At 51.5% G+C, this 23,306-nt stretch overlaps 1 protein-coding gene across 5 annotated transcripts; it reads right to left on the bottom strand.

The window, feature by feature from the left end:
* Positions 1 to 3,952: 3,952 nt before the first annotated feature.
* Positions 3,953 to 12,262, bottom strand: ZNF853 (zinc finger protein 853). 5 transcript variants are annotated; one of them, XM_084761373.1, is made up of 4 exons: positions 11,741 to 12,262; positions 10,990 to 11,217; positions 10,354 to 10,476; positions 3,953 to 7,640 (listed from the first exon to the last, which is right to left on the bottom strand). In XM_084761373.1, exons 2-4 carry the CDS (start codon positions 11,063 to 11,065, stop codon positions 5,575 to 5,577), a joined length of 2,265 nt encoding a protein of 754 aa, XP_084617499.1. In that variant the 5' UTR covers positions 11,066 to 11,217; positions 11,741 to 12,262; the 3' UTR covers positions 3,953 to 5,574. The 5 variants fall into 5 exon arrangements, 3 of the variants coding, with proteins under 3 accessions (XP_084617499.1, XP_084617498.1, XP_084617500.1); XR_014775360.1 differs by lacking the exon at positions 11,741 to 12,262 and adding an exon at positions 9,384 to 9,505 and having other exon boundaries at positions 7,502 to 7,640; positions 10,354 to 10,471; positions 10,990 to 11,005; XR_014775361.1 differs by lacking the exon at positions 11,741 to 12,262 and adding an exon at positions 9,384 to 9,505 and having other exon boundaries at positions 7,502 to 7,640; positions 10,990 to 11,001.
* Between the last annotated feature and the right edge of the window lie 11,044 nt (positions 12,263 to 23,306).

Below are 23,306 nucleotides of genomic sequence, written 5' to 3'. Positions count from 1 at the left end.
CCAGGCTGGCCTTGAACTTGCAGTCCTCCTGCCTTGGGTTTCACAGACTTTGGATGAGGGGCTGTGCCGCCAGGCCAGCTAACTGTAACATGCATGTATTTGGGGGACTTCTGTGTCATTTGCCTTGGACATACTGTGTGTGTGTGTGTGTGTGTGTGTGTGTGTGTGTGTGTGTGTGTGTGTGTGTATGAGAGACATGAAAATTGTATTAGTGCCAAAAATGTATATTTTCCTTTTTGAAGTCCATTAGATTCCATCCTTATTGTTTTTTTTTTTTTAAAGATTTGTTTATTTATTTATTTACTTATTATGAATGTGGTGCTCTGCCTGCATGTATGCCTGCAGGCCAGAAGAGGGCATCAGATCACATTATAGATGGTTGTGAGGCACCAAGTGGCTTCTGGGAATTGAACTCAGGACCACTGGAAGAGCAGCCAGAGTTCTTTATCCGCTGAGCCATCTCTCCAGCCCCATCTATATCGTTTTGGTGAAACTGCTTTAAAACAATTCCATCCCATGGGCTGGAGAGATGGCTCAGAAGTTAAGAGCACTGGCTGCTCTTCCAACAGGGGTTTGGCTCCCAGCAGGCACACCGGGCAGCTCACAACCACCTGGAATTCCAGTTCCAGGGACTCTAATGCCCTCTTCTGGCCTCTGTGGTCACCCGCACACGTGTGGCGACTTACCCATACAGTCTCACCACACACATATACATATGTTTACAAAAATAATAAAACGATTCCCTTCTAGTGAGTTTGTGACAACCTGTCAAGATTAGGTCAGCAGTAACAGAACAGCCCAACTAAGCCACAATACAGGCAGGGCAAGGGTGTCATTGTCCTTAGAGCAGAAACACCCTGAGGCAGGGGTGCAGGAGCTAGCCCTCCGGTTTCTAAACACATGGACAACTTAAGCTCTACTCTGTTAATGCCAAGCAGGTCACTCAGCAGTCTACCAGCCATATGCTTTAGAAACAAGGGGCAATAATTGCTACTGGAGACTGGGCGAAATGGTACATGCCTGTAATTCTAGCGCTCAGGAGGCTGAGGCAGGAGGATCAGAAATCCTGGGCTTACCTGGGCAACAGAGAAAGTTTCAGGCCAACCTGCGCAAAATCATCATTCAAAATAAGTAAGATGAGGGTGGGGTGTCTGGCTCAGTGGGAGGGTCCTTACAGCCCAGAACTCACCACCCTGCCAGGAATCTACCGGTAATGGGCTGGGGGTGTGGCTCAGTGGTGGAGCTCCTGGTTAGAATCCCCCAGTAAGGGGATGGGGGTGTGGCTCAGTGGTGGAGCTCCTGATTAGAATCCCCCAGTAAGGGGATGGGGGTGTGGCTCAGTGGTGGAACTCCTGATTAGAATCCCCCAGTAAGGGGATGGCGGTGTGGCTCAGTGGTGGAGCACCTGCCTGGAATCTCTCAGTGGGGGCTAGTGGAACGGCTTAGAAATAGATGCTTGTCCAGTGCCAACAATGCTTTTAGTTCTATCCCTCCCAAACTAAAGCACCGAGAAGGTGTGTGAATGTGTGTGTGTGTGTGTGTGTGTGTGTGTGTGTGTGTGTGTGTGTATGGAGTGTGACCGTCTTCTCATCTCTGGATGTCTTTTCAAGAGAGAGAAAGGAGGCCCTGCAGCTACCACTTTCCGCAAGGCTCCGGACCTTGCTATGATGTAACAATACTTTGGAACAGCATTGTATTTATTTTTACTGCTGCTTCCCTCAGACACCCATTCTTTAGTTACAACATTTCAATCGTCTTTTTGATATAAAGTGTCACTATGTAGCCCAGGCTAGCCTCCCACTCTGGCTCCTCCTTCAGCGTCCCAAGTGGCTTGCTTCCTCCTTCTCTTTCTTTCTTTCTTTCTTTCTTTCTTTCTTTCAAGATTTATTTATTATTTATACAGTAGTCTCTACATGTACACATGCAGGTCAGAAGAGGGCATCAGGTTACATTATAGAATGTTGTGAGTCACCATGTGGTTGCTGGGAATTGAACTCAGGACCTCTGGAAGAGCAATCAGTGCTCTTAACCTCTGAGCCATCTCTCCTGTAGCCCAGGCTGACCTTGAACCCACTATCCTCCTGCATCTGCTTTCCAAGTGCTGGGGTTACACGTGAGTGCCACCATACCTGGCACCTTTTCTATTTAATATGTATTTTCTCTGCTCTCTTTCTTTGGCTTTCATTTTCTCTAACAAGTGTGTCTTGGGCAGGTCTCTTCTGCTGCCTAGCATCAAGGGCGAAAATGGGATCTGAACACAAGTGATATGGGTTAAGGGTATATGAAGGGGGCGGGGGTAGCCTCAGCTCACTCAAGTTGAAGAATCACTCAATTCTAAAGCTTTCGGCTAAAACCAGAAGCAGGGGCTGGCAGGACAGCTCAGTGGGTACAGCCTGATGACTTGAGTGCTCTCTCTGGGATCTGCTCGGTTGGTGGAAGGAGAGAATCTACTCCTAAAAACTGTCTTCTTACCACCACAAACAGGCTATGGCTCACACTAACTAACCAGCTAACTACTAACTAACTAACTAACTAACTAACTAACTAAAATTGCAGGTGGGGGGGGGGCTTAGGCCAAGCCCTTGTAGATGCAGGGAGCTGTAGGAGCCGACAGTGTCTAGCTACCCTCTCCCCATAAGCCCTGAATCCTACCCTGGGACGTGCCACTGAGAGGGACTCACTTTTTAAATGTCTTCAGAGGCAGCGGGCGTGGTTAAGAACACTTGTTGCTCTCCCAGAGGACCTGAGTTGGGTGCCCAAGCACTCAGGTCAGACAGCTCACAACCCTCTACAACCCCAGCTCCAAGGGATCTGACGCTTCTGGCCTCTATGGCTTCCATGTATACAGACCCATATGCAGCGCACACAAACCTAATTAGAAACAATAAAGATGGATCTTGCTGCTGCTGCTGCTGCTGCTGCTGCTGCTGTTTTGAGACCGGGTTTCTCTTTGTAGCCTTGGCTGACCTGGACTCTCTTTGTAGACCAGGCTGGCCTTGAACTCAGAGATCCACCTGTGTCTGCCTCCTGAGTGCTGGGATTACAGGCATGGGCCGCCAAGCCCAGCTATAAAAATAGATCTTAAAATGTATGCAGGGCTACACAGAGAAACCCTGTCTCGGAAATGAAAAAAAAAAGAAAAGAAAAGAAAGAAAAATATGTTCAGAGGCATCGTGTTCATACTGTTGGCTTAAATCAAAGGTTATCAACCTGTGAGTCTCGACCCCTCTAGGGGTGGAATGAGCTTTTCAAAAGGGTCACATAACAGACATCCTGCGTATCATTAGATAGTTCCATTACCATCCATAACGGTAGCAAAATTACAGTGATGAAGAAGCAACAGAAATAAGTTCATGGTTGGGGTCGTCACAATATGAGGAACTATATTAAAGGGTCAAAGCATTAGGAAGGTTGAAAACCACTGGCCTAGACCCACATTATTTTCATCTTTGGAAAGGTTTGTTCTGAGCTAGGGAGACAGCTCAGTCCTCAAAGGGCTTGTGCAAGCCTAAGGACCCCAGTTCAGATCCCCAGCGCCCACACAGAACACAGGTGTAGTAGCACATAATGTTAGAGCGCGTGTGTGTGTGTGTGTGTGTGTGTGTGTGCGCGCGCGCACGCGTGCTGCGTGTGCAGAGACAAGTGGATCCCTTGAGCTCACTAGCCAGCCAGTCTAGCACAACGCCCTGGGTTCAATCCCCAGCACTGCATACGCTGAACACAGTGGTGCACATCTGTAAGCCCAGTACTCGGAAGGTGGAGGCAGAAGAATCAGAGGCTAGTTTTAAGTCATCCTCTGCAATATAGTGAAGTTGAGACCAGCCCCGGGCTACACAAGACCTTGTTTCAAACAAACGAGAGAAGAAGTGGCCAGGGCTATGCAAGCCTGTTTCCAAGGAGGGAAGAAAAAAAAACCCCACAAGATTAGGAGTTCCAGGCAAGACATTAAATGCAAAGTTCGAGCCACAGACAGGACACACGGTATTCTTCACTTTATTTTCCATGGTCTGTTTCTCACTTGCCAATACAGGTATAAAACGTGGCGGGCTGTGTTAGCAAGAGAGAAGCAGGGAGGGCAGAGGAAGGGCAGGGACCAAGCAGCCACTGCCACACTGGGCAGTCAGGGCAGGTGGGGCAGGAAGTGGCTGAGGGCCAGGGAGGGTCTCCTTCCACCTGCACACCTTCCCACAGACGCTCGGCTCCCCCAGGCTCTGCCCTACATGATTTGGCAAACGTCATGTTGCAGCCTTTCTGATACCCCTCCAGTGCTTGTCCCCAACATTCCTCCCACATCCCCAGCCTCGAGGTAGGGTCGGGGTCTCCTCTGGTCACTTCTCCCTACTGCCCAGGGCCCTGGAGACTACGGTTCCCTTGGTTATATGGTGCTGACGCCTTGGGTTGGAAGGGGGCTACCCGGAAGTTCTCAGCAGGCTCTTCTTGGAAATCCCTGTTTCACATGAGCTCTTATTATGAGGGCATGGATAGTAGGGAGGTACAGAAGGCATGGGAACACTGCAACAGAGGCCCAGAACCTTCCTCAAACGTCTGCAATCTGGAATCCCTGGAGAGGAAGGTTTGACTTACCCAGAGCAGAACTTCCTGCCTCTTATTTGCACACTGACGTGATTGCCACCGTGACGGTGTCTATGAACACGGACATTTGCACCAGAACTCTGTCCACCCTTCTGCCTTTCAACCTGACAAATATTTTCAAGGTTTATGTCACTTACAACCATTCGTCGCCTTGCCCAAGTGCACTGTATTGTGAAGGCTAGTTTACTTTCTTTTTCTTTTCTTTTTTTGGAGGCAGGGTCTCATGTAACCCAGGCTATTTCCCCCTGCCTCCATGGGATTATGGGTGCCAACACACCAGGTTGTTTTGCTGCTGGAGATGAAACCCAGGCCTTTCTGCTAAGCAAGCTCTTTGCCAGCTGAGCTACATCCTCAGCTCTGGTTTTTTCAGTCCTTCTTTTTTTAAAGATTTATTTATTTATTATGTATATAGTGCTTTGCCTGCATGTACACCAGAAGAGGACACCAGATCTCATTACAGATGGTTGTGAGCCACCATGTGGTTGCTGGGAATTGAACTCAGGACCTTTGGAAGAGCAGGTGGTGCTCTTAACCTCTGAGCCATCTCTCCAGCCCAGTCCCTCCTTAAGTATTCAGACCCACCCATTCATTTCTAAGCTCCCTGCAAAACACACACACACACACACACACACACACACACACACACACACACACACACACTGCACATTCCATTTGCTGGTTACTGTTTGGTTGTATCAAACCTCACGAGTTGTTTGCCACCAGGCGAGTCTCAGTCCAAATTTTCCAAGGAAGGAACAAAATTGGGCAGTCTCTCTCACCCACACGGAGATGTTCTTTTGTGCACGGTTTTTGGGGGGGGGGGAGAGTGAATCTGCGAACTTGGTGCCAGGGGGAGGGGAGGCTGGGAAAAGACGGAAGTCTTCCTTTTCTAAGGATAATTCAATATACTCAGAAAGACCCCAGACTGGGGTTAAGACCGTGACTTTGGGTCCAGGTGTGTGTGGCTATCTCTCACACCACTCAAGACCTCCCGGATGCAGAGGCTTGCTGGGCCCTTGTGGAGCCTCCCGAGGGTGCAGGCCTGGAGGACCTCAGGAGGCCCAGGCCTCGGGAACGTCCTGCCCCGTGCAGCTGGCGTTCATGCCTGCGGATTTGCACCTTGTGCCTGAAGCGCTCGCCACAGTCCTCGCACACGTAGGGCCGCTCACCGGAGTGGGTGCGGCGGTGGCGCAGCAGGTTGGAGGAGACGCTGAAGCGCTTGCCGCAGTCGCCGCAGGCGTAGGGCCGCTCTCCGGTGTGGGTGCGCTGATGCTGCACCAGCGCCGAGCTCTCGCTGAAGCGCTTGGAGCAGTAGGTGCAGGCGTAGGGCTTCTCGCCTGTGTGGATGCGCTGGTGGGTCACCAGGTTGGAGTGCTGCGAGAAGCCCTTCCCGCACTCGCTGCAGAGATGCGGTCTTTCCCCAGTGTGCGTAGCTTGGTGTCGCACCAGGTCCGTGCTGCGGCTGAAACCCTTGCCACACTCCCCGCAGATGGTTGGCCTGTCCCGGACTCGCCGCTTCCTCCTCTGTCTGGCAGGGGTCAGAGCAGCACTCCCCGCGGGACCTGGGATGGCCACCACAGTGGATGTGGCCACAGCCGGCAGCACCATGAGCTCTTGCAGCACCACGTAACCTGGAGGAGCCACCACGACGGTGGCTGGAGCTGGTGCTGCGCCACCTCCTGGAGCGGGTACCAGCTCTAGCTGAAGCTCTGGCTGCACAGAGGTCAGGTCCAGCTGCAGCTCCGGGTGCTGGGCCCCCAGCTCCACGGGGGTCAGCTCCAGCTGCACCTCCTGTTGCTCCAGCTGCTGCTGCTGTAGCTGCTCCAGCCGCTGCTGCTGCTCCAGGTGCTGCTCCAGCTGATGCAGCTGTTCCTGCAGTTTTAGCTGCAGCTGCCGCTGTTCCTGCAGCCTCTCCAGCTCCTGTTGCCTCTCCAGCTCCTGCTCAGACCCCACGTCCACTGGCATGAGCTCCAGTTCCACCTCTTCCTCCTCCTCTGGCTCCAGTGGACGAGGCTGCAGCTGCTGCTGGTGCTGCAGCTGTTCCTGCTGCTGTAGCAACAACTGTTGCTGCTGCAATTGTTCTTGATGCTGTAGCAATAGATGCTGCTGTAACTGTGCCTGCTGCTGCTGCAACAGCTGCTGCTGCAACTGTGCCTGTTGCTGCTGAAGCAACAGCTGCTCTTGTAACTGTCCCTGTGGCTGCAGCAACAACACCTGATGCTGCAATTGTTGCTGTTGCAATTGTCCCTGCTGCTGTAATAGTTGCTGTTGTTGGAGCAGCAGTTGCTGCTGCTGTAACTGCTCCTGTTGTTGCAACAGCTGATGTTCTTGCACTTGCTGTAACTGCTGCTGCAGTGCTTGATCTTGCACATGCTGCTGCAACGGCTGTTGCAGCTGTTGTCCCTGTGGCTGCAATAGTTGCTGCTGTTGGAGAAGCTGCTGCTGGGACTGCTGTTGCTCTTGCATTGACTGCTGTGACGGCTGCAGCAGCAGCAAAGCCTGTTCTTTCACTTGTTGCTGCAATAGCTGTTGCTGCTGCACTTGCTGCTGTTGCAGCTGTTCCTGCTGCTGTCGCAACAGCTGTTGCTCTTGCCCTTGGGGCTGCATCCTCAACTGTTGCTGCTGCAGCAACAATTGTTGCTCTTGGCCTTGTTGTGGTACAAGTCCCGGCTGCTGCCCCACCTGCAGCTGTGGTATTGGTGTCTGATGCGGCACGGACTGGAGGTTTTCCTGACGTTCTTGCTGCAGCGGAGACAGCTGCTGCTGCCCATCTTGCTGCTGCTGCTGCTGCTGCTGCTGCAATTCTGGCTGAGATCCCAACAGCTGATGCTGAGCTTGCTGCTCTTGCAACTGTGTGTGTTGCAGCTGTTGGTCCAGCTCTGGCTGCTGCTTGAACCGTCGCACTCGCAAGTCCTGTGGTCCCAGCTGCTCTGCCTCAGTACCGTTACTGGCCTCAACTGGGGCTGCAAATGCTGGTGGCTGTGGACTGCTGCTGCTCCTCTCCTGAACCTCTTCTTCCTCCTGGCTCTCACTCCCACCACTGCCACCTGTAGTGGAAATGGCAGGAAGCCAGGAGAGAAGAATTGATAGGCAGCTATCTGGACCAGACTCCCAAAAAGAATGCACTTAGGATACACTAAGGGGCTCTGAGCAAGGATGCAAAAATGTGGGATCAAGTGGCAATGGTGACAGCACAGACACCCCCAGAGCCCCCTGATTACTTTGTTCTGACTCCCTCTGAGCCTCCTTCACACAAGCCCACCAGGTAGCTCTTGGTTTTGATACCAACACAGGAGCTTGGGGCTCCTGATCCCATTCCCCGATAGGTTGCTAGCACTTTCTCCTCATTCAGGGGCAACCAGCTATTCCAATGGCTGGACTCTGACCTCATTTATGGCCACATTCATATGTCTATCTATCATCTATTTAGTTTATTGTTTTTGTTTGGTTTGGTTTGGTTTTTTGAGACAGGGTTTCTCTGTGTAGCCCTGACTATCCTGGACTCACTTTGTAGACCAGGCTGGCCTCAAACTCACAGAGATCTGCCTGTCTCTGCCTCGAGAGTGCTGGTTTTAAAGGCGTGGGCCACCACACCTGACCTATTTGAGTTTTTGGAGCAGTTTTTCTCTGTGTAGTCCTAGCTGTCTTGGAACTAGCTCTGTAGACCAGGCTGGCCTTGAACTCACAGAGATCTGCCTGCCTCTGCCTCCCGAGTGCTGGGATTAAAGGTGTGCGCCACCACAGCCTGGCAATGGTCATACTTTAAGTGAAATTTGCCGTGTTTGTGAATAATGAGCCATTTCTGTAAGGATACAAGTTGTTTCTAGAAAATCCTGAAGTATCAAGGAAGCGGGGGAGGGGAGCTGGGGAGGGCAGGTGGGAGTCTGCAGTTCAGAAGTTAACTGAAAAGCTGGGCACAGCAGCATACCTGCAACTCCAGCCTCATGGGTGGAGAGAGGGGATCCCTGGAGGAAGCTGCTGGAAAGAACAGCATATAGGCAAGCTTTGGGTTTGATTCAGAGACCCTGCCCCAGTGAATAAGGTGGAAGAACGATCAAGGATGGTTCATGACATCCACCTGGTGCTTCAGGTACACGCACGTCCATGCACACCCACACACATGAGCACCCAAACACAGACAAGAAACCTGAATACACACATGCACATCACACATACCAAAAAAAAAAAGTTGCGTGTAATTATATTTTAGGAAAAAAAAACTTTCTAATCACCTTCATTGAATGCATTTTTAAAAAATCTGTGTGCCTTGTGTATATGTGCATGTGTGTCCATGGGTGTGCATGTGTGTCCATGGGTGTGCATGTGGGGACATATGTGTGCCACAGCACACCTAGAGAGGTCAGAGGACAACCTTGGCTGTTGGACTTGACCTTCCCCTTGGAGGCAGGGTCTCTTGTCCGCCACTGCACAGGCCAGCCAGGCTAGCTGGCCCCAGAACTTCGGAGGATGCTCATGCCTCTGCCTCCCATCTCACCATAGAAGTGCTGGGATTACAGACACGAATTAGCATGCTTCCAAGTGACTTCTAGGGACTCGGAACTCTTTTTTGGGGGGGGAGGGAGGGACTCGAATCTTATCCTCAAGCTTGTAGGGTGAGCACTTTCCCCGCCAAGCCACCTCCCTCCCGAGCCTCTAGAACACATTTTTCAGAGACATTTCTATAGACCACCTGGGTAGATGAAGACAGCTCTGAGGACATTTCCCTACAGCAACCTCAACACCTCTCACACACTCCTTTCTTCTGGTTCCTCTGCAGGGACAGACCTCACCTCTGTGTGAATCTCCTCATTTCTAGCTTGGTCACGTGGTCACTCTGACTTCCTGGGACAGCAGTTTCCACAGAAGCATTTTATTGAGCATGTAGTTAGATGTCACCTGAAGTGTGTGCCTGCTAGAGTTAAATTTACAATGGAAAGAGTCTTTGTTCAATTCATACGTTCCCCATTTTTTCTATCACTTTATTCTTCCAGTTTTTCTGATTTTTATATATATTCTCTCTCTCTCTCTCTCTCTCTCTCTCTCTCTCTCTCTCTCTCTCTCTCTCCCTCTCTCTCTCCCTCTCTCTCTTTCTCTCTCTGCAACCGTGTCTCATTGTATATAGTCCTAGCCTGGAACTCACTACACAGGTCATACTGTCAAACTGCAACCCTTCACCCTAGCCTCTCATATTCTGGGGTTCCAGGCATGTGTCCCCAATGCCCAGCTCTTCCTGCCTCTCAGCTCTGGTCAAGCCTGCCCCCACAGGATGTGAAAACTGAGTCCGGTCCACCCTTGAAGGCTACCCCTGCAAGCGTCCCGGGAAGAGGAGTGGGAAGTCCCACGCCATGGGAGCCTCTGTGTGGCAGGCGGAGGGAAAGATGCTGAGGAAACAAGAACCAGGGACCTAGAGAAAAGAAGCCAGGCAGCCAGTGTCCGAGGCATTAGAAAAAGAGGCCAACTCTCCAGTCCCAGGTGGGAGATGGTAGGCCACCTGGGAAAAGCAGGTTAGAGCCAGCCCAGGTATGTGGGGGAGGGGGGGTGGTTAGGGCTGAGGCCACTGAATCTGTCCAGGTGTTTCTCTGCAGCAAGACCTTGACCTGACTGCCACCTGGACAGGTCCTAACTCACTAAATCAAGTTTCAAGGTAGCTGAGATTAGCAGGCATGAGGGTCCTCCTGTTGTGGTCTGGACTGTTCCCCGCTTGCAACTCAACTAAAGAGTCCTTGCTGGGGCCCCCAGTCAGCACACCCCAACCCTCACCTGAGAGGGTGTCAGGCCCTGGACCCCCATCCTCAAGACACCGCAGCTCCAACACAAAGGTCTCTGTTGCTGGGCCCAGCTCCATCCTGGTGGTCACACCAGGGTCTCCGGGAGCAGGCTGTGCTAAGAGAAATAAAGGAAACTGTTCAAAAGGAAGGTGGTGGCGGCTGAACCCCTTTCCTGCGCAGAACAGCCAGAGCTGTTGTTTGATGGATACACACAGGGTTCCACCTCAGCTGACCAGTGGCAGGAGGCTGCTTACACTGAAACATAACCGTGGGAACCAGCCTCTCCCAAGGCTGGGAAGTTTGAGGCACGCCTGAGGGTATCCATGGCACAGCCCCTTGTCCCCTTCCAAATCATGACCATTCCCTGCCCCCCAGGATTTAAAGGCCATATAGTTCAGGTGTCACCCCAAGTCCCTGGGGAAGTAGGTGTCCAGAGCACTGTAGCCTGTTAGCAGGAGCCTTCTGCAGGCCTGTGTCCCTATCCCAAGACCGCTCTGAAGAAGTGGTCTCCACATTCTGGCGCCCCCACTTCCCCATGCCAGTTGACTATACATCTCGCTCTGGCTTTAGGAACCCTCCTTCGAGAAGCGTCCCTGTGCGCCTGCTAGATTCTCCCGCCAGGCCTCACCTGGAACAGCATTTCCCGCCGCCACCGCCGCCGCCGCTGCCGGTAGCAGCCTCTGCGCTAGGGGAGGTGTGGTCATCAGGGGCTACAAGGTGAAGGCCACGGCCCTTCAGCCAGCTCCTTCCGGAGGTGTCTCCATCTAGAATGCGCCACGGAGGCTCTGACCACCCCCGGGAGAACCCTTTACGGGCACTCCACAGGGTCTTCACTGTCAGAGCTGCCGAGGTCGCCCTGGGCCAAGACAAGGTGCAGAGTGGAGTTCCCACGCAGAAGTTGGTGTAGAGTCTCACGTAGGGACAGGGAGGGGAGGCAGGGCTCCAAATCTGGAGCAGGGATCAGGGTTGGTCCGGGTGGCCCATGGCGCGCAGCAGGGCCCAAGCTGGGGCCCTAGGTCGGCTCGGTGGGAACCGGGTGACAAGGGTCCTGGGTGATCACCGGCCACAGGTGCCCGAGGGGCGGGGGGCGGGCGCCGCGGCCGGGCCAGGTCCCGGATCGCTCGCCCGCCCTCCCGTGCTGTGCGTCCGTGCGGGAAGCGGCCGGACCGGGGCGGGGGCTCTGGGGGGGCCGGCACAGGAAGTCCCCCCGGCATCCGCATCCTGTCCCCCGCCCCTGCCGCCCGCCGCGCCCCCGCGCCCTGGCCCCCGCCGCCACTACCGCGGCCGCTGCCTTCGCCTTCGCCACCGTCGCCGCCGCCGCCTCTCTAGGCCGCGCCACTAGCTCTGTGGGCTTAACCCTTCCCGGCCCGGCCACTCACCAGGGCCCCCCCGGGAAGGTGTGGGTGGGGATGGGGACTAGATGCTCGGCCCTGCTTGCGTCCCTGGGCCCGCCGGTGCTGGGCGCAGCGCACGCTGCAACGCATCGCCTGGTGCGGTGCGCGTGTCCGTGCGCCACGGTTGGCGACTGTCACTGAGTGCATGGATGGAAGAGGAAGGGGGTTCCCAGCCAACACCCCCACTATCCTCGGAAGCACAGGCGTGGCTTTCGGGCGCCCTTCCTCTGACAGGGGTACAAATTGGCGCTAATAAGCACTTAATTAATCAGTAAACGGGGAAGCCCCCTCCTGACCCCAGGTCCAGAATAACCAACCCATACTCTTGGGTAGGCGAGGATTGACAGGTAGAGACTGTGCCAGCTCCATCAACGGCCACCCTCAGGAACCGAGGGAGCCTCTGGTATCTCTTTGGGCTCTTGCTCTCTCCAGTAGGCAGAGGCCCTCCTCGCTCCTTCAGCGTCCATCCTCCTCAGGGCCCCTCTTCCAGGTTCTGAGTCACAGCAGCCCTAGTGGCTTCCCCCGTTTGCTTGTTGATATAACAAGTTGCTTCTTGCCAGGGGGTGGGAGTAGGAATAGAGGTGAAGGGCGGGGGTGGGGTGTATGGGTGTGGAGGGGGCGGTGTTTTCTTCCCAAGAGGCTTAAACTGACCATCTGCATATCCCCTCAGTTTTGCTGCCAGACCGCGGGCTTCTCCCATCTGGAGAATTCACGTAAGAAGCATGGCTCCTGTTCGCTTAAAAATGGGCTGCGGGGGGTGGGGGGTGGGGGTGGGGGCGTGGGGTGTCTCAGCCGAGTGCTGGCCCCAGCGGCGCGAACCTGACATGGTGCCACATGCCTGTCATCCCAGGAGTCAGCAGGAGGATCATCCTTGGCTACATAGCAAGTCTGAGGCTAGCCTGGACTACATGGGAAACGTTCAGAAAACAACAACCACGCTTCTGTAAAACAGAGCCTCCTCTGGAGTGAAATGGAGATGTCCCCTGGACGTGCCCTTCCTGGGGTCACTGCCCACTCTTCTGTGCTGCGTACAGCGTAGTCTCCAACTGCCACTCTTCCTGTCGCGGCAGGATTTCCCTTGCACCCTGCCTTGAAAAGCCTGTCCTCCAGAAGCTGGACTTGTGAAGGTCAGTGGCCCACCTACAAGAGGAATGGGCGCAGAAGGCCCACCGCCGATGCACCGAGCTCTAGGTACAACAGTAGGGGAGCCAGTTTTGGAGGCAAGGCGATTTGGAATCACGAGGGCAGAGAGCTTGAAGCACCATCTAGCCTTCCATCTGTGGAAATGGAGAGGGGCTGTCAGGCAACTGAGCAGTGAGCATGCAGGTAAAGGATGGTGTGCCCTTCCCACCCCCATAAGTGGATGGGAGCCTCATCCAGAGACCTCAGTACCCCCTCCCCTGAATCGTGTGTGTGTGTGTGTGTGTGTGTGTGTGTGTGTGTGTCCGTATGCTTATTTAGAGAGGCCAGAGGAGGTTGTTGGGTGCCCTCTACTTAGCGTTCTCCGATGTATTCCCTTGAAACAGGGTCTTTCACTGAGCCTTGCAGCCAGCAAGCCTCAGCCATCCTCTTTTTTTTTTTTAAGCTTTATTTATGATATATGTCTGCATATACACCTGCAGGCCAGAAGAGGGCACCAGATCTCATTGCAGATGGTTGTGAGCCACCATGTGGTTGCTGGGAATTGAACTCAGGACCGCTGGAGGAGCAGCCAGTGCTCTTAACCTCTGAGCCATCTCTCTAGTTCCACCTCCCCACCCCCACCCCCGCCAGCCGTCCTCTTATCCCCGCCCCTGCACAACACTGGGCTTACAGGCGCACCAGTATCCATGTCTGGCTTTTTATGTGGGTGCTGGACATCCAAACTCAAGTGCTCACGCTTGCCCCCCAACCTTTCTCACCCACTAAGCTAACTAACTCCTACTCCCGTGCCCAGATCCTTCACCACTCCCTCCCTTGCTCTTTCTGGAAGTGTTTACACACTCACAGGCCCTTCCCATCCTCAAAATGGGCAGTTACACCCCTCCCCCATCCGTCCTTCCTTCTCCCACCTGGCCTGAGCTCCATCACTTCACCCAGCTGGACACCTCTGCTGGCTGACCCTCGGTCTGCCCCATGCTGACCCTTTTGCAGGCTTTGGGGATTTCTGGGGATTTCTGGGGGCCAAGTTTACTTTTGCACCATCGCCATGTACAAGAAAGATATCCTGGGAAACTAATGTTTCCCTATAGATATGTCCAGAGCCCTTATTCTGTTTTCCCCCTTTAAAACACACACACACACACACACACACACACACACACACACACACACACACTCATGTATATGTGGAGAAGCCATATGTCAATACTGGGTTTTCTTCCTAAATCACTTTTCACCTTTAAAAAAAAAAAAAAGGTCTGTGTATTTGTGCTTATGTGTGTCTTTGGACATTTGAGTGCAGGTGCCTGTGGCGGCCACAAGAGGGCATCAGATATCCTGGAGCTTTAGTCAACAGGGATGCTGGGATCCTGCTGGTCCTATGTAAGAGTAGCAAGTGCTCTGAATCCCTGAGCCATCTGTCCAGCCCCTCGCTCTTATTTATTTATTTTTTTTTGACATACATCTCTCACTGATTATCTGGACTGGCTGGTCACTAACCCAGGGACTAGCCATCTCTGCCTCCCAACCACTGCTTCTGGCTTTGATACGTGTGAAAACAAAACAGGATGTAGCTTAGAGCATGCTTGCCAAGCAATGCAAATGGCCCAGGTTCGATCCCCGGCCCCGACCCAAACAGTGCTTCACTGGGGGGGGATGATCTAGTCAACAGCAAACCTGAGTAGGCCTTGGGAAATCCTGACTTTGTAGCCAGTTGGCCAGACGTCTGGGTGGGCTGGGGATTCTGGAACTGGTTCATCAGGACTGTGCCCCTAACCTGTGTAGTCGGTGCGCTTTCTGTTGGTTACCATTTTATTGCATCTTTTGGATGCAGGCAGTGTTTACTGTTTCCATAGTTACACTTACAGAACTGTCTTTGGGGCTGAGCCCAGGGAGCTTCTCATGAGTTTCTGTCCGTTCTAACCATTCTAATATTAACCTCCCCAGTGTTTTCTTTTCTTTTTATTTGTATTGATTCATCCTTGATTTCTCTTGGCAACTCTTCCCACATCTTGATCTTGGGGGTGGACCTCTAGCAAACAACTCTCGTCTCAGCTTCACACCCAGTTAACCTGACTAGAAATCTATTTTCTCTTTTTGATTTTTAAATCACATTTAATTCCTTGGCGTGTGTGTGTGTGTGTGTGTGTGTGTGTGTGTGTGCGAGCGCGCGCGCGCTCCTGCGTGAGACAGCACATAAGTTACCTCCTTCTCCCATGTGGATCCAAGGAGTTGAACTCAGGTCCTCAGGCTTGGCGGCAAGCACCTTTATCCGCTGAGCAACTCACAGCATTATTGGTGACTTCTCTTTCTCTTTCTTATCTTTTGGTTTTTCGAGACAGGGTCTCTCTGTGTAGCCCTAGCCATCCTGGAACTCGCTCAGTAGGTCAGACCAGCCTCAAACTCAGAGATTCACCTGTGGAGGCAGGGTAACCTTGAACTGCCTAGCCTCCTGCTTCTACATCCCAAATGGAGGGCATGGACCACAATGCCTAGTTGATGCGGTGCTAGGGGCTCAAACCCAGGACCCCAAGTTTCTGGACTGTATTTTGTCATGAAGAGACAGAGGGCCACTGGTCATGCAGCCAATTTCTGTATAACTGGGGCAGTTACAGCCACTCCTGGAAGCGTGGCGATGAAGTAAGAACCAAGGAACCGGGCCAGGCGGTGGTGGCACACACCTTTAATCCCAGCACTTGGGAGGGAGAGGCAGGCGGATCGCTGTGAGTTCGAGGCCAGCCTGGTCTACAAAGCGAGTCTAGGACAGCCAGGGCTACACAGAGAAACCCTGTCTCAAAAAACCAAATTAACCCCCACCCCCCCAAAGAAAAAGAACCAAGGAACCCAGTCTTAGTTTTCTGAACCTGTGAAGACAGAATGACCCCTCGCCTGGTACGCAAGGCTCTCTTTGTAGTTTTCTGCCTCTCAGGCTCAAGGAAAGCACAGAAAGCAAGTGGAAAGGGATGCTGGTGAGATGTCTTGAACAGTTAGAACCGGAAGCTCAGAAGCCAGGTGAGGAGCATGAAGATCAAAAATATAGCACTGGGTGTTGGGGTGCGTGCCTGCAATCTCAGCACAGTGGAGGGTCGGGGGTCATCCTAAGCTACACACTAAGTTTAAGTTCAAGGCTAGCCTGGGCTATGAGGTCTTGTCCAAAGATAATAATGACAGCAACAAAAATAAAGATAAATGGTAAGTCTGGGGAGATGTACTGGAAAGTAGGTAAAGTACGTGCCAGGAGGGCCTGTGTTCAGATCCTCCTCACACATGTAAAAAAAAAAAAAGCTGACAGGGATGGAGAGAGCGGCACAAGAAGCAATTTGAGGGAGGAATGGGGAGTCCTGGCTCACACTCCCAGAGGAGAAGGCATGGTGTCATGGCGGAAGACATCGTGACTGTGGCAGCAGGATGGGGATGCTTTCTCAACATCTGGGAGGGTCAGGAAACAGAGGCTACACGGGAATGGGGGTGTGGCTACAAGCCTCAAGGCCCGCCTTCCTGGGAGGGTCAGGAAACAGAGGCTACATGGGGGGAATAGGGTGTGGCTACAAGCCTCAAGGCCCGCCTTCCTCCTTCTGGACCCCACTTCCCAAAGGTTGTACGAGGTCCTAAAGCAGCACCACCATCCCGAGACCAAGTGTTCAGACACACAAGCTTGTGGGACACTTCACATTTAGATTGTGACACTTGGCAACTCTCACCCGGCCGACAGCCACATTTATCAGCGATCGGCTCTGTGTTCTCCAGCGTAGCACAACCTTCGGTTCTTCCTGGAGTCTGATCCTGGCCCACGGGGACACATTGGGCCAGTCTCTACCGACTTAACGTGTTTACAGACGGCCTGTGTGAGAGCTGTTTTTAGATCAGTGGTTCTTAACCTCCCTAATGCCGCGCCCTCATGTTGTAGTGACCCCCCCCCCAACCGTAAAATTATTTCCATTGCTACTTTATTTTGCTGCAGTTATCAATCGTAATATATGCCTCGTATGCCTCATATGAGATGCCTCATATGCAGGGCATCTCATATGAGACCCCTGTAACAGGGTCACACAATGCTCAGGGGTCACAACCTACAGGTTGAGAACCTCTGATCTAGGCTCACCTAAGAAGAGAGGGTGGGCCAGGAACTGTCTAGGTCAGCCTGTGGGGACACTTGTCTGGGGTCTTGACTGGGTTGTGGTGGAGAGGCCCACCCTGAATGCAGGCAGCACCATTTCATGAGCCGAGCACCAGAGGCATTTATTCATTCTCAGCTCTTGACTGCACGTGTGATGTGACCAGCTCCTTCAAGCTCCTGATGCCCTGTCTCCTCCATACTGATGGGCTGTGGCCTGGAGCCATGAGCTAAGGAAGCCCTTTGTCCCTTAAGTTGCCTTTGTCGGGGTATTTTTATCACAGCCACAGGAAAGAAACAAAGACACCTGTCTCCTATGGGTAGCTATCCACGCTATTTTTTTTCCTTAGCAAAATAATTCTGCACCTAGCCTCTGTGTGTGTGTGTGTGCGCGCGCGCACACGTGTGCGTGTGTATGTGTGTGTGCGCGCGTGTGCAGTGAATTCCAAGAGAATTGACATATATGCACACAAGAATTTATATACAAATATCCATGGTGACGAGATTCATCAGACCCACAGATGGAATGTGGGGTAATGATTCCATGCTCAGGACACCTAGCTGCTCTTGCAGAAGACCCAAGTTTGGATCCCAGCACCCAAGTCAGGAGACTTAAAACCACCCTCACTCTAGCTACAGGGGAATCAGACGCCCCCTTCTGGTCTCCTGGGTCACTGCACTCACATGCATATAGATACACATAATTTTAAACTTTTTAAAACCTGTTAGGTGGGGGGATCCGCTGACACGTCAAGGAACACCCGCAGGATGCCTGCTTCCGTTTCTCATGGGGACTCATCCATGAGCCTCAAAACAATCAAGTTAGGGCTGAAAAGATGAAGGAGCCAGTGAAGTGCCTTCCGCACAGGTGTGAGGACCAGCGTTTGGATCCCCAGCATCCGCGTCAAAGCCAGGCACAGTGGCGTGTGTCTGGAACCCCAGCAGGAGAGAGGAGCAGTTCTAGAACTCACTGGCCAGCCTGAGTGAGAGGTCCTGTCTCCAAATTTTAAGGTAGATGGGCCAGAAAGATGGCTTTTCGGGGAAGGCGCTTTCTGTGTGATCCTGAATACCTGAGTTTGAAACCCCAGAGGACTGCCAAGTTTGTCCTCTGACCTCCAGATGCCTGCTGTCACACACATGTGCTTGAAGCCACACATAAATAAACACACACAAAGGCAGGGTTGGTTTTGTTTGTTTGTTTTGTTTTGTTTTCGTATTTCACATTTTATACACAATGGATTCGGTCATCAAAAGAAATTAGTCGGGCTGGAGAGATGACTCAGTGGTTAAGAGTATATGCTGCTCTTACAAAGGATAGATAATTTGGGTCTCAGTACCCAAATTGGGTGTGTGTGTGTGTGTGTGTGTGTGTGTGTGTGTGTGTGTGTGTGTGTGTGCTCCAGGGAATCTGATATCTTCTTCCGGCCTCTGCAGACACTGCACTCACACTCACAAATCCACAGAGACATATACAATATGGTGGCACATGCCTGTAATCCCAGCACTTGGGAGGCAGAAGCAGGCGGATCACTGAGTTCGAGGCCAGCCTGGTCTACAAAGTGAGTCCAGGACAGCCAAGGCTACACAGAGAAAACCTGTCTGGAAGAAGAAAAAAAAACCAAAAAAATTTAAATTATACTCTTTTCTCAGCACTTGGGAGGCAGAGACAGGCAGATCTCTATGAATTCTGGGCCACCGAGGGCTACCCAGATTTCTAAATAAATGAATAAATAGATGCTGGAAAGATGGTTCAGCGGTTTAAAGCATACACTACTCTTGCAAAAGATTCAAGATCAGGTTCTTGTTACCCAAGTCAGGTGGTTCACAACAGTCTGTAACGCCAGTTCCAGGGGATCTGGCGCCCTCTCATGGCTTCTACGGGTACTACTGCATACACAAGGTGAACAGTCACACATGCAGGCAAAATACCAACCCATCCAAAACAACAAAACCCTCAAGTTTTCAAGAACTTCAACCTAAGTCAAAGAAGCCAGACACAAGGCCACATTCACAGCCTGCATGATTCCACAGATATGAAGTCTCCAGAAAAAGCAAATCCGTAGAGGAAAAAGAGGATGGGTCTCCCCCAAAGCTTTATCAGGTGCATGGGCATCCTTTGCGGGGTACTGAGGGATTCTTAACCAGGTGACGCTGGAATGGGCAGGTGGGAATATAGTGAGAAACACTGAACTGTACATTTCAAATGTGTGTACTTGGTGTGGGAACTTTAGTTCTTACAAAGTAAACACTGGCCACTAGGAGGATGTTTGTCACCAAGCCTGGCCACCTGAGTTTGATCCTTGAAACCCGCCTGAGGGGAAAACCAACACCCACAAATTGTTCTCTGGTCTACACACACACACACACACACACACACACACACACAGAGAGAGAGAGAGAGAGAGAGAGAGAGAGAGAGAGAGAGAGAGCAGGTATGCATCCACACACATATATTTACAAAAATAAATTTTAAAAAAAGTTCAAGGTGGGGCTGGTCTACATAAGACCCTCTCTTGAAAACAACAATCAATCAAACAGTCAAACAAACAGAAACCAAACAGGGCTGGAGAGATGGTTCAACAGTTAAAAGTGTTTCTGCTCTCCCAAGGGTCCTGAGTTCAGATCCCAATACCCACATCAGGCTGCTCACAATCATCTGTAACCCCAGCTCCAGTGGATCAGATGCCCTCATTTGGTCTCTGTAGGGACTTACACACCCACACACAAATACAGATCCATACGTACATACAAACAAGGACCAAACGCCAGGCAGTGGCAGCAACAGTGGCACACGCCTTTAATCCCAGCACTCAGGAGGCAGAGGCAGGTGGATCTCTGTGAGTTCGAGGCCAGCCTGGTCTACAAAGCAAGTTTAGAACAGCAAAGGCTACACAGAGAAACCTTGTCTTGAAAAACCTAAAAAAAAAAAAAAAAGTCCAAAACCTCACAGAAGAACCATCCTCCTAGGTCTGAGTCTAGAGCTGAAATGGCGTACTCCTCCCCCCCCCCAAAAAAAAGCCCAGACTACCTCAGCACTCAACTCTTCAGGTGCAAGGAGGCATCCCAGGGAGAGAACAGACATCCATCAGTCCCTTGTCAACAGATTCACACATAACTATGAGACATTTAAAAGACAATAGAACCAAACCACCTTTGTCTACAGTTGATGGCTCTTTAGAGCCATTTTTTGTTTTTGTTCTTGGAGACAGGGTGCTTTGGCTGTCCTGGACTCACTCTGTAGACCAGGCTGGCCTGGAACTCAAAGTGATCCACCTGCCTCTGCCTCCTGAGTGCTGGGATTACAGGCGTGCACCACCACGCTCTGCCAAGAGCCTTTTTTTTTTTTTTTGCTGTTTGAGGTAGGATCTCATGTATGCTGGCCTCAGCTCACCATGGAGCCAAGGATAACCTTCAATTTCCGTTCCTCCTGCCACAGATGTGCCCCCAAATGTCACCTATGTGTGTGTGTACGTGCGTGTGTGTACAGGTATCTGCATGGAGAGGCCAGAAGACAACCGTGATGGTGTTCCTTAGATACTGTGCCTTATTTTGTTGTTGGGTTTTTTTGGTTTTCATTTGACACAAAACTTGTCACTGACCTGGAACTCATCAAGTTGGCTAGGTGCCCCAGAGGGCCTCACACTTCTGCCTGCCTAGTGCTGGGGTTACAGTCACTTGCCTGGTGTGTTTCTAAGTGGGTCCTGGGGATCAAAGTCAGATCTCATGCTTGTTTAATGAGCACTTTACAAACTGCACCATATCTCCAGCCCTTTAAAGCAGTGTGAAAAATCCTGAAGGCAGAGCTACTCCAACCCCCTGTGGCTGACACTCGGGGGGGGGGGGGTCACAGAGATTGCTGAGTTCTTGTTCCCCAACTGTAGTGACGACTTTGAAATTTTAGTTTTTTTAAAAAAACACAGAAATGCCAGGCAGTGGTGGTGTATGCCTTTAATCCCAGGACTCACGAGGCAGAGGTAGGAGGATCGCTGTGAGTTTGAGGCCAGCCTGGTCTACAAAGGGACTCCAGGATAGCCAAGGCTAACACAGAGAGACCCTGTCTCGAAAAAACAAAAAAATATAAAAACAATACAAAAAAAAACCACAGAAGAAATATTTTAAGAATATGTTTTCAAGCTGGGCAGTGGTGGCGCACGCCTTTAATCCCAGCACTCGGGAGGCAGAGGCAGGTGGATCGCTGTGAGTTCGAGACCAGCCTGGTCTACAAAGCAAGTCTAGGATAGCCAAGGCTACACAGAGAAACCCTGTCTCAGAAAAAAAAAAAAAAGAATATGTTTTCATATTAATCCCAGGTGTGGGGACATGAGGCTGCTTTGGACTGTCCACAGCAGCTGACTATGATTTGCCTTGTGCTCTAGCAAAGGCACATTTTTGCCAGCTACAGATAGTTTCTGTGATTGTGTGACGTTTGGAATTCTGGGAAGTTTTCAGAGGGTATATAAATGCTAGAGTCCTGATAGATGGTTGTTGGTCAGTCAGGTGGGCTGGTTGTGGTTTGTTAGTGGTCATGCTCAAAGAAGAAACAGTAACTTAGATTCAGGGCTGGAGAGGTGGCTGCGGTTAAGAACACTGGCTGTTCTTCAACAGGTCCAGAGTTCAATTTCCAGCAATTCTCACGACCATCTATGAGATCTGCTGCCCTCTTCTGGTGTTCAGGGGTACATGCAGGCAGAGCACTCATATACATCAAACAAACAAATCTTTTTTTAAAGATTAGATTCAGGGCTGGAGAGATGGCTCAGGGGTTAAGAGCACTGACTGCTCTTCCAGAGGTCGTGAGTTCAACTCCCAGCAACCACATGGTGGCTCACAACCATCTATAATGTGATCTGGTGCCCTCTTCTGGCCTGGAGGAGTACATGCAGGCAGAGCACTGTATACATAATAACAAATAAATAAATCTTTTTAAAAAATTAGATTCAGAGAACTTTCTCTCTTTCCCCCTCTAGCCTTCTTTCTCTCCTATCTGGTAATGGGGTCAAACCCGGTGGTGGGATAAGAAGTGGGAAAAAAAACCCACAAAGTAGCAAAGGCCAACCATACCCAACACATTCCCTGCCAAGGATCACCTTTCCTTGCTGTTGCCTCAGTTTACATTCCTGATATTGGACACACCTTAAACTTTGGGCTTAAAATAGATCCACACGTCCAGACAAACATGCAGGAAACACACACACAGAACTTCCCTAAGTTGTTTGACTTTGGTGCAGCCTTCCAGTTCTGTCTTTGGGATAACTTTTCTTCATTTCTTCTCCACAACTTGCTCCCGGGCTCTCATGATTTGCTGGCTGTTCTTGACATCTGTCATCTCTAATAGGCACAGGCGCACGAGCACCCCTTCCTCAACTAGTGAGAATGCCAGCCTATCCCTTCCAGCATTGTGCTGGGGGACCCCGAGGACCACTCCACCATTACCATCACAGGACGGACGCAGTCTGAGCATCCTCCGAGTACCAGCGGAGCCCCAGACCCCGGCTCCTGGTGGAAACGCTGACCCTCAAGTTTTGGTCAAAAGTAGCTAGGAGCTAGGGAATGGGTCAGCTGGATGCTCGCTGCAAAGGCACAAGGACCTGAGCCGGATTGCCAGAACCCATGTGACGGGCTCAGCTTGAACACATGTGCACCTAGGACCTCAGTGCTGTGTGGGGTGGTGACAGGGTCGCTGAAGCTTGAAATAGCAAGCGAAGGAGCTCGCAGCCAATGGTGATGACCTGAGTTTGACTCCCCAAGGTGACCTGCACATGTGCATGGTAGCATGCATGTGTGCATGTGCACACACACACAAATAATAAAATATAATCAAACAGCAAGCCACGGGTTCAGGTTGAGGCCACGACTCTAGGGTAAGTGGAGAGTGATGAAGGAAGGACCTGGGTTCAATTCCCAGCACCCACATGGAGGCTCACAACCATCGGGCCTCCAAGGCACTGCACATGCATGGTGCACAGACATATATGCACACACCATCCATACACATCAAATTCTTAAAAATTAATTATTAGCCAGATGCAGTGGCACACGCCTGTAATCTCAGCACTGAGGGAGTTCAAGGCCAGCCTGGTCTACAAAGTGAGTCCAGGACAGCCAAGGGTATACAGAGAAATCTGTCTCAAAAAACAAAACAAACAAAGAAAAATTAGTTAACTAAATATGTATGTTCTATAGGGCTGGTGATGTAGGTCATTGAAAAAACACGTTGTAAGTACGTACATGTAGCACATGTAGCATCTTGGGTTTGAATCTCAGCACCAGAAAATGAAAATTCCACAATGCCTATAA

The sequence above is a fragment of the Acomys minous genome (assembly GCF_964271855.1).
Source record: "Acomys minous genome assembly, chromosome: 16".
Taxonomy (NCBI): Eukaryota; Metazoa; Chordata; class Mammalia; order Rodentia; family Muridae; genus Acomys; species Acomys minous.
This window is presented reverse-complemented; position numbering and strand designations above follow the sequence as displayed.

What these genes read in the sequence shown, in the direction of transcription:
- ZNF853 (XM_084761373.1), bottom strand. Translation starts at nt 11,065, where the DNA reads ATGACCACACCTCCCCTAGCGCAGAGGCTGCTACCGGCAGCGGCGGCG. An exon ending in GGCGGGAAATGCTGTTCCAG is followed by an intron (nt 10,477 to 10,989) that starts GTGAGGCCTGGC and finishes TATTTCTCTTAG; the next exon opens with CACAGCCTGCTCCCGGAGAC. An exon ending in AGGGCCTGACACCCTCTCAG is followed by an intron (nt 7,641 to 10,353) that starts GTGAGGGTTGGG and finishes TTTCCACTACAG; the next exon opens with GTGGCAGTGGTGGGAGTGAG.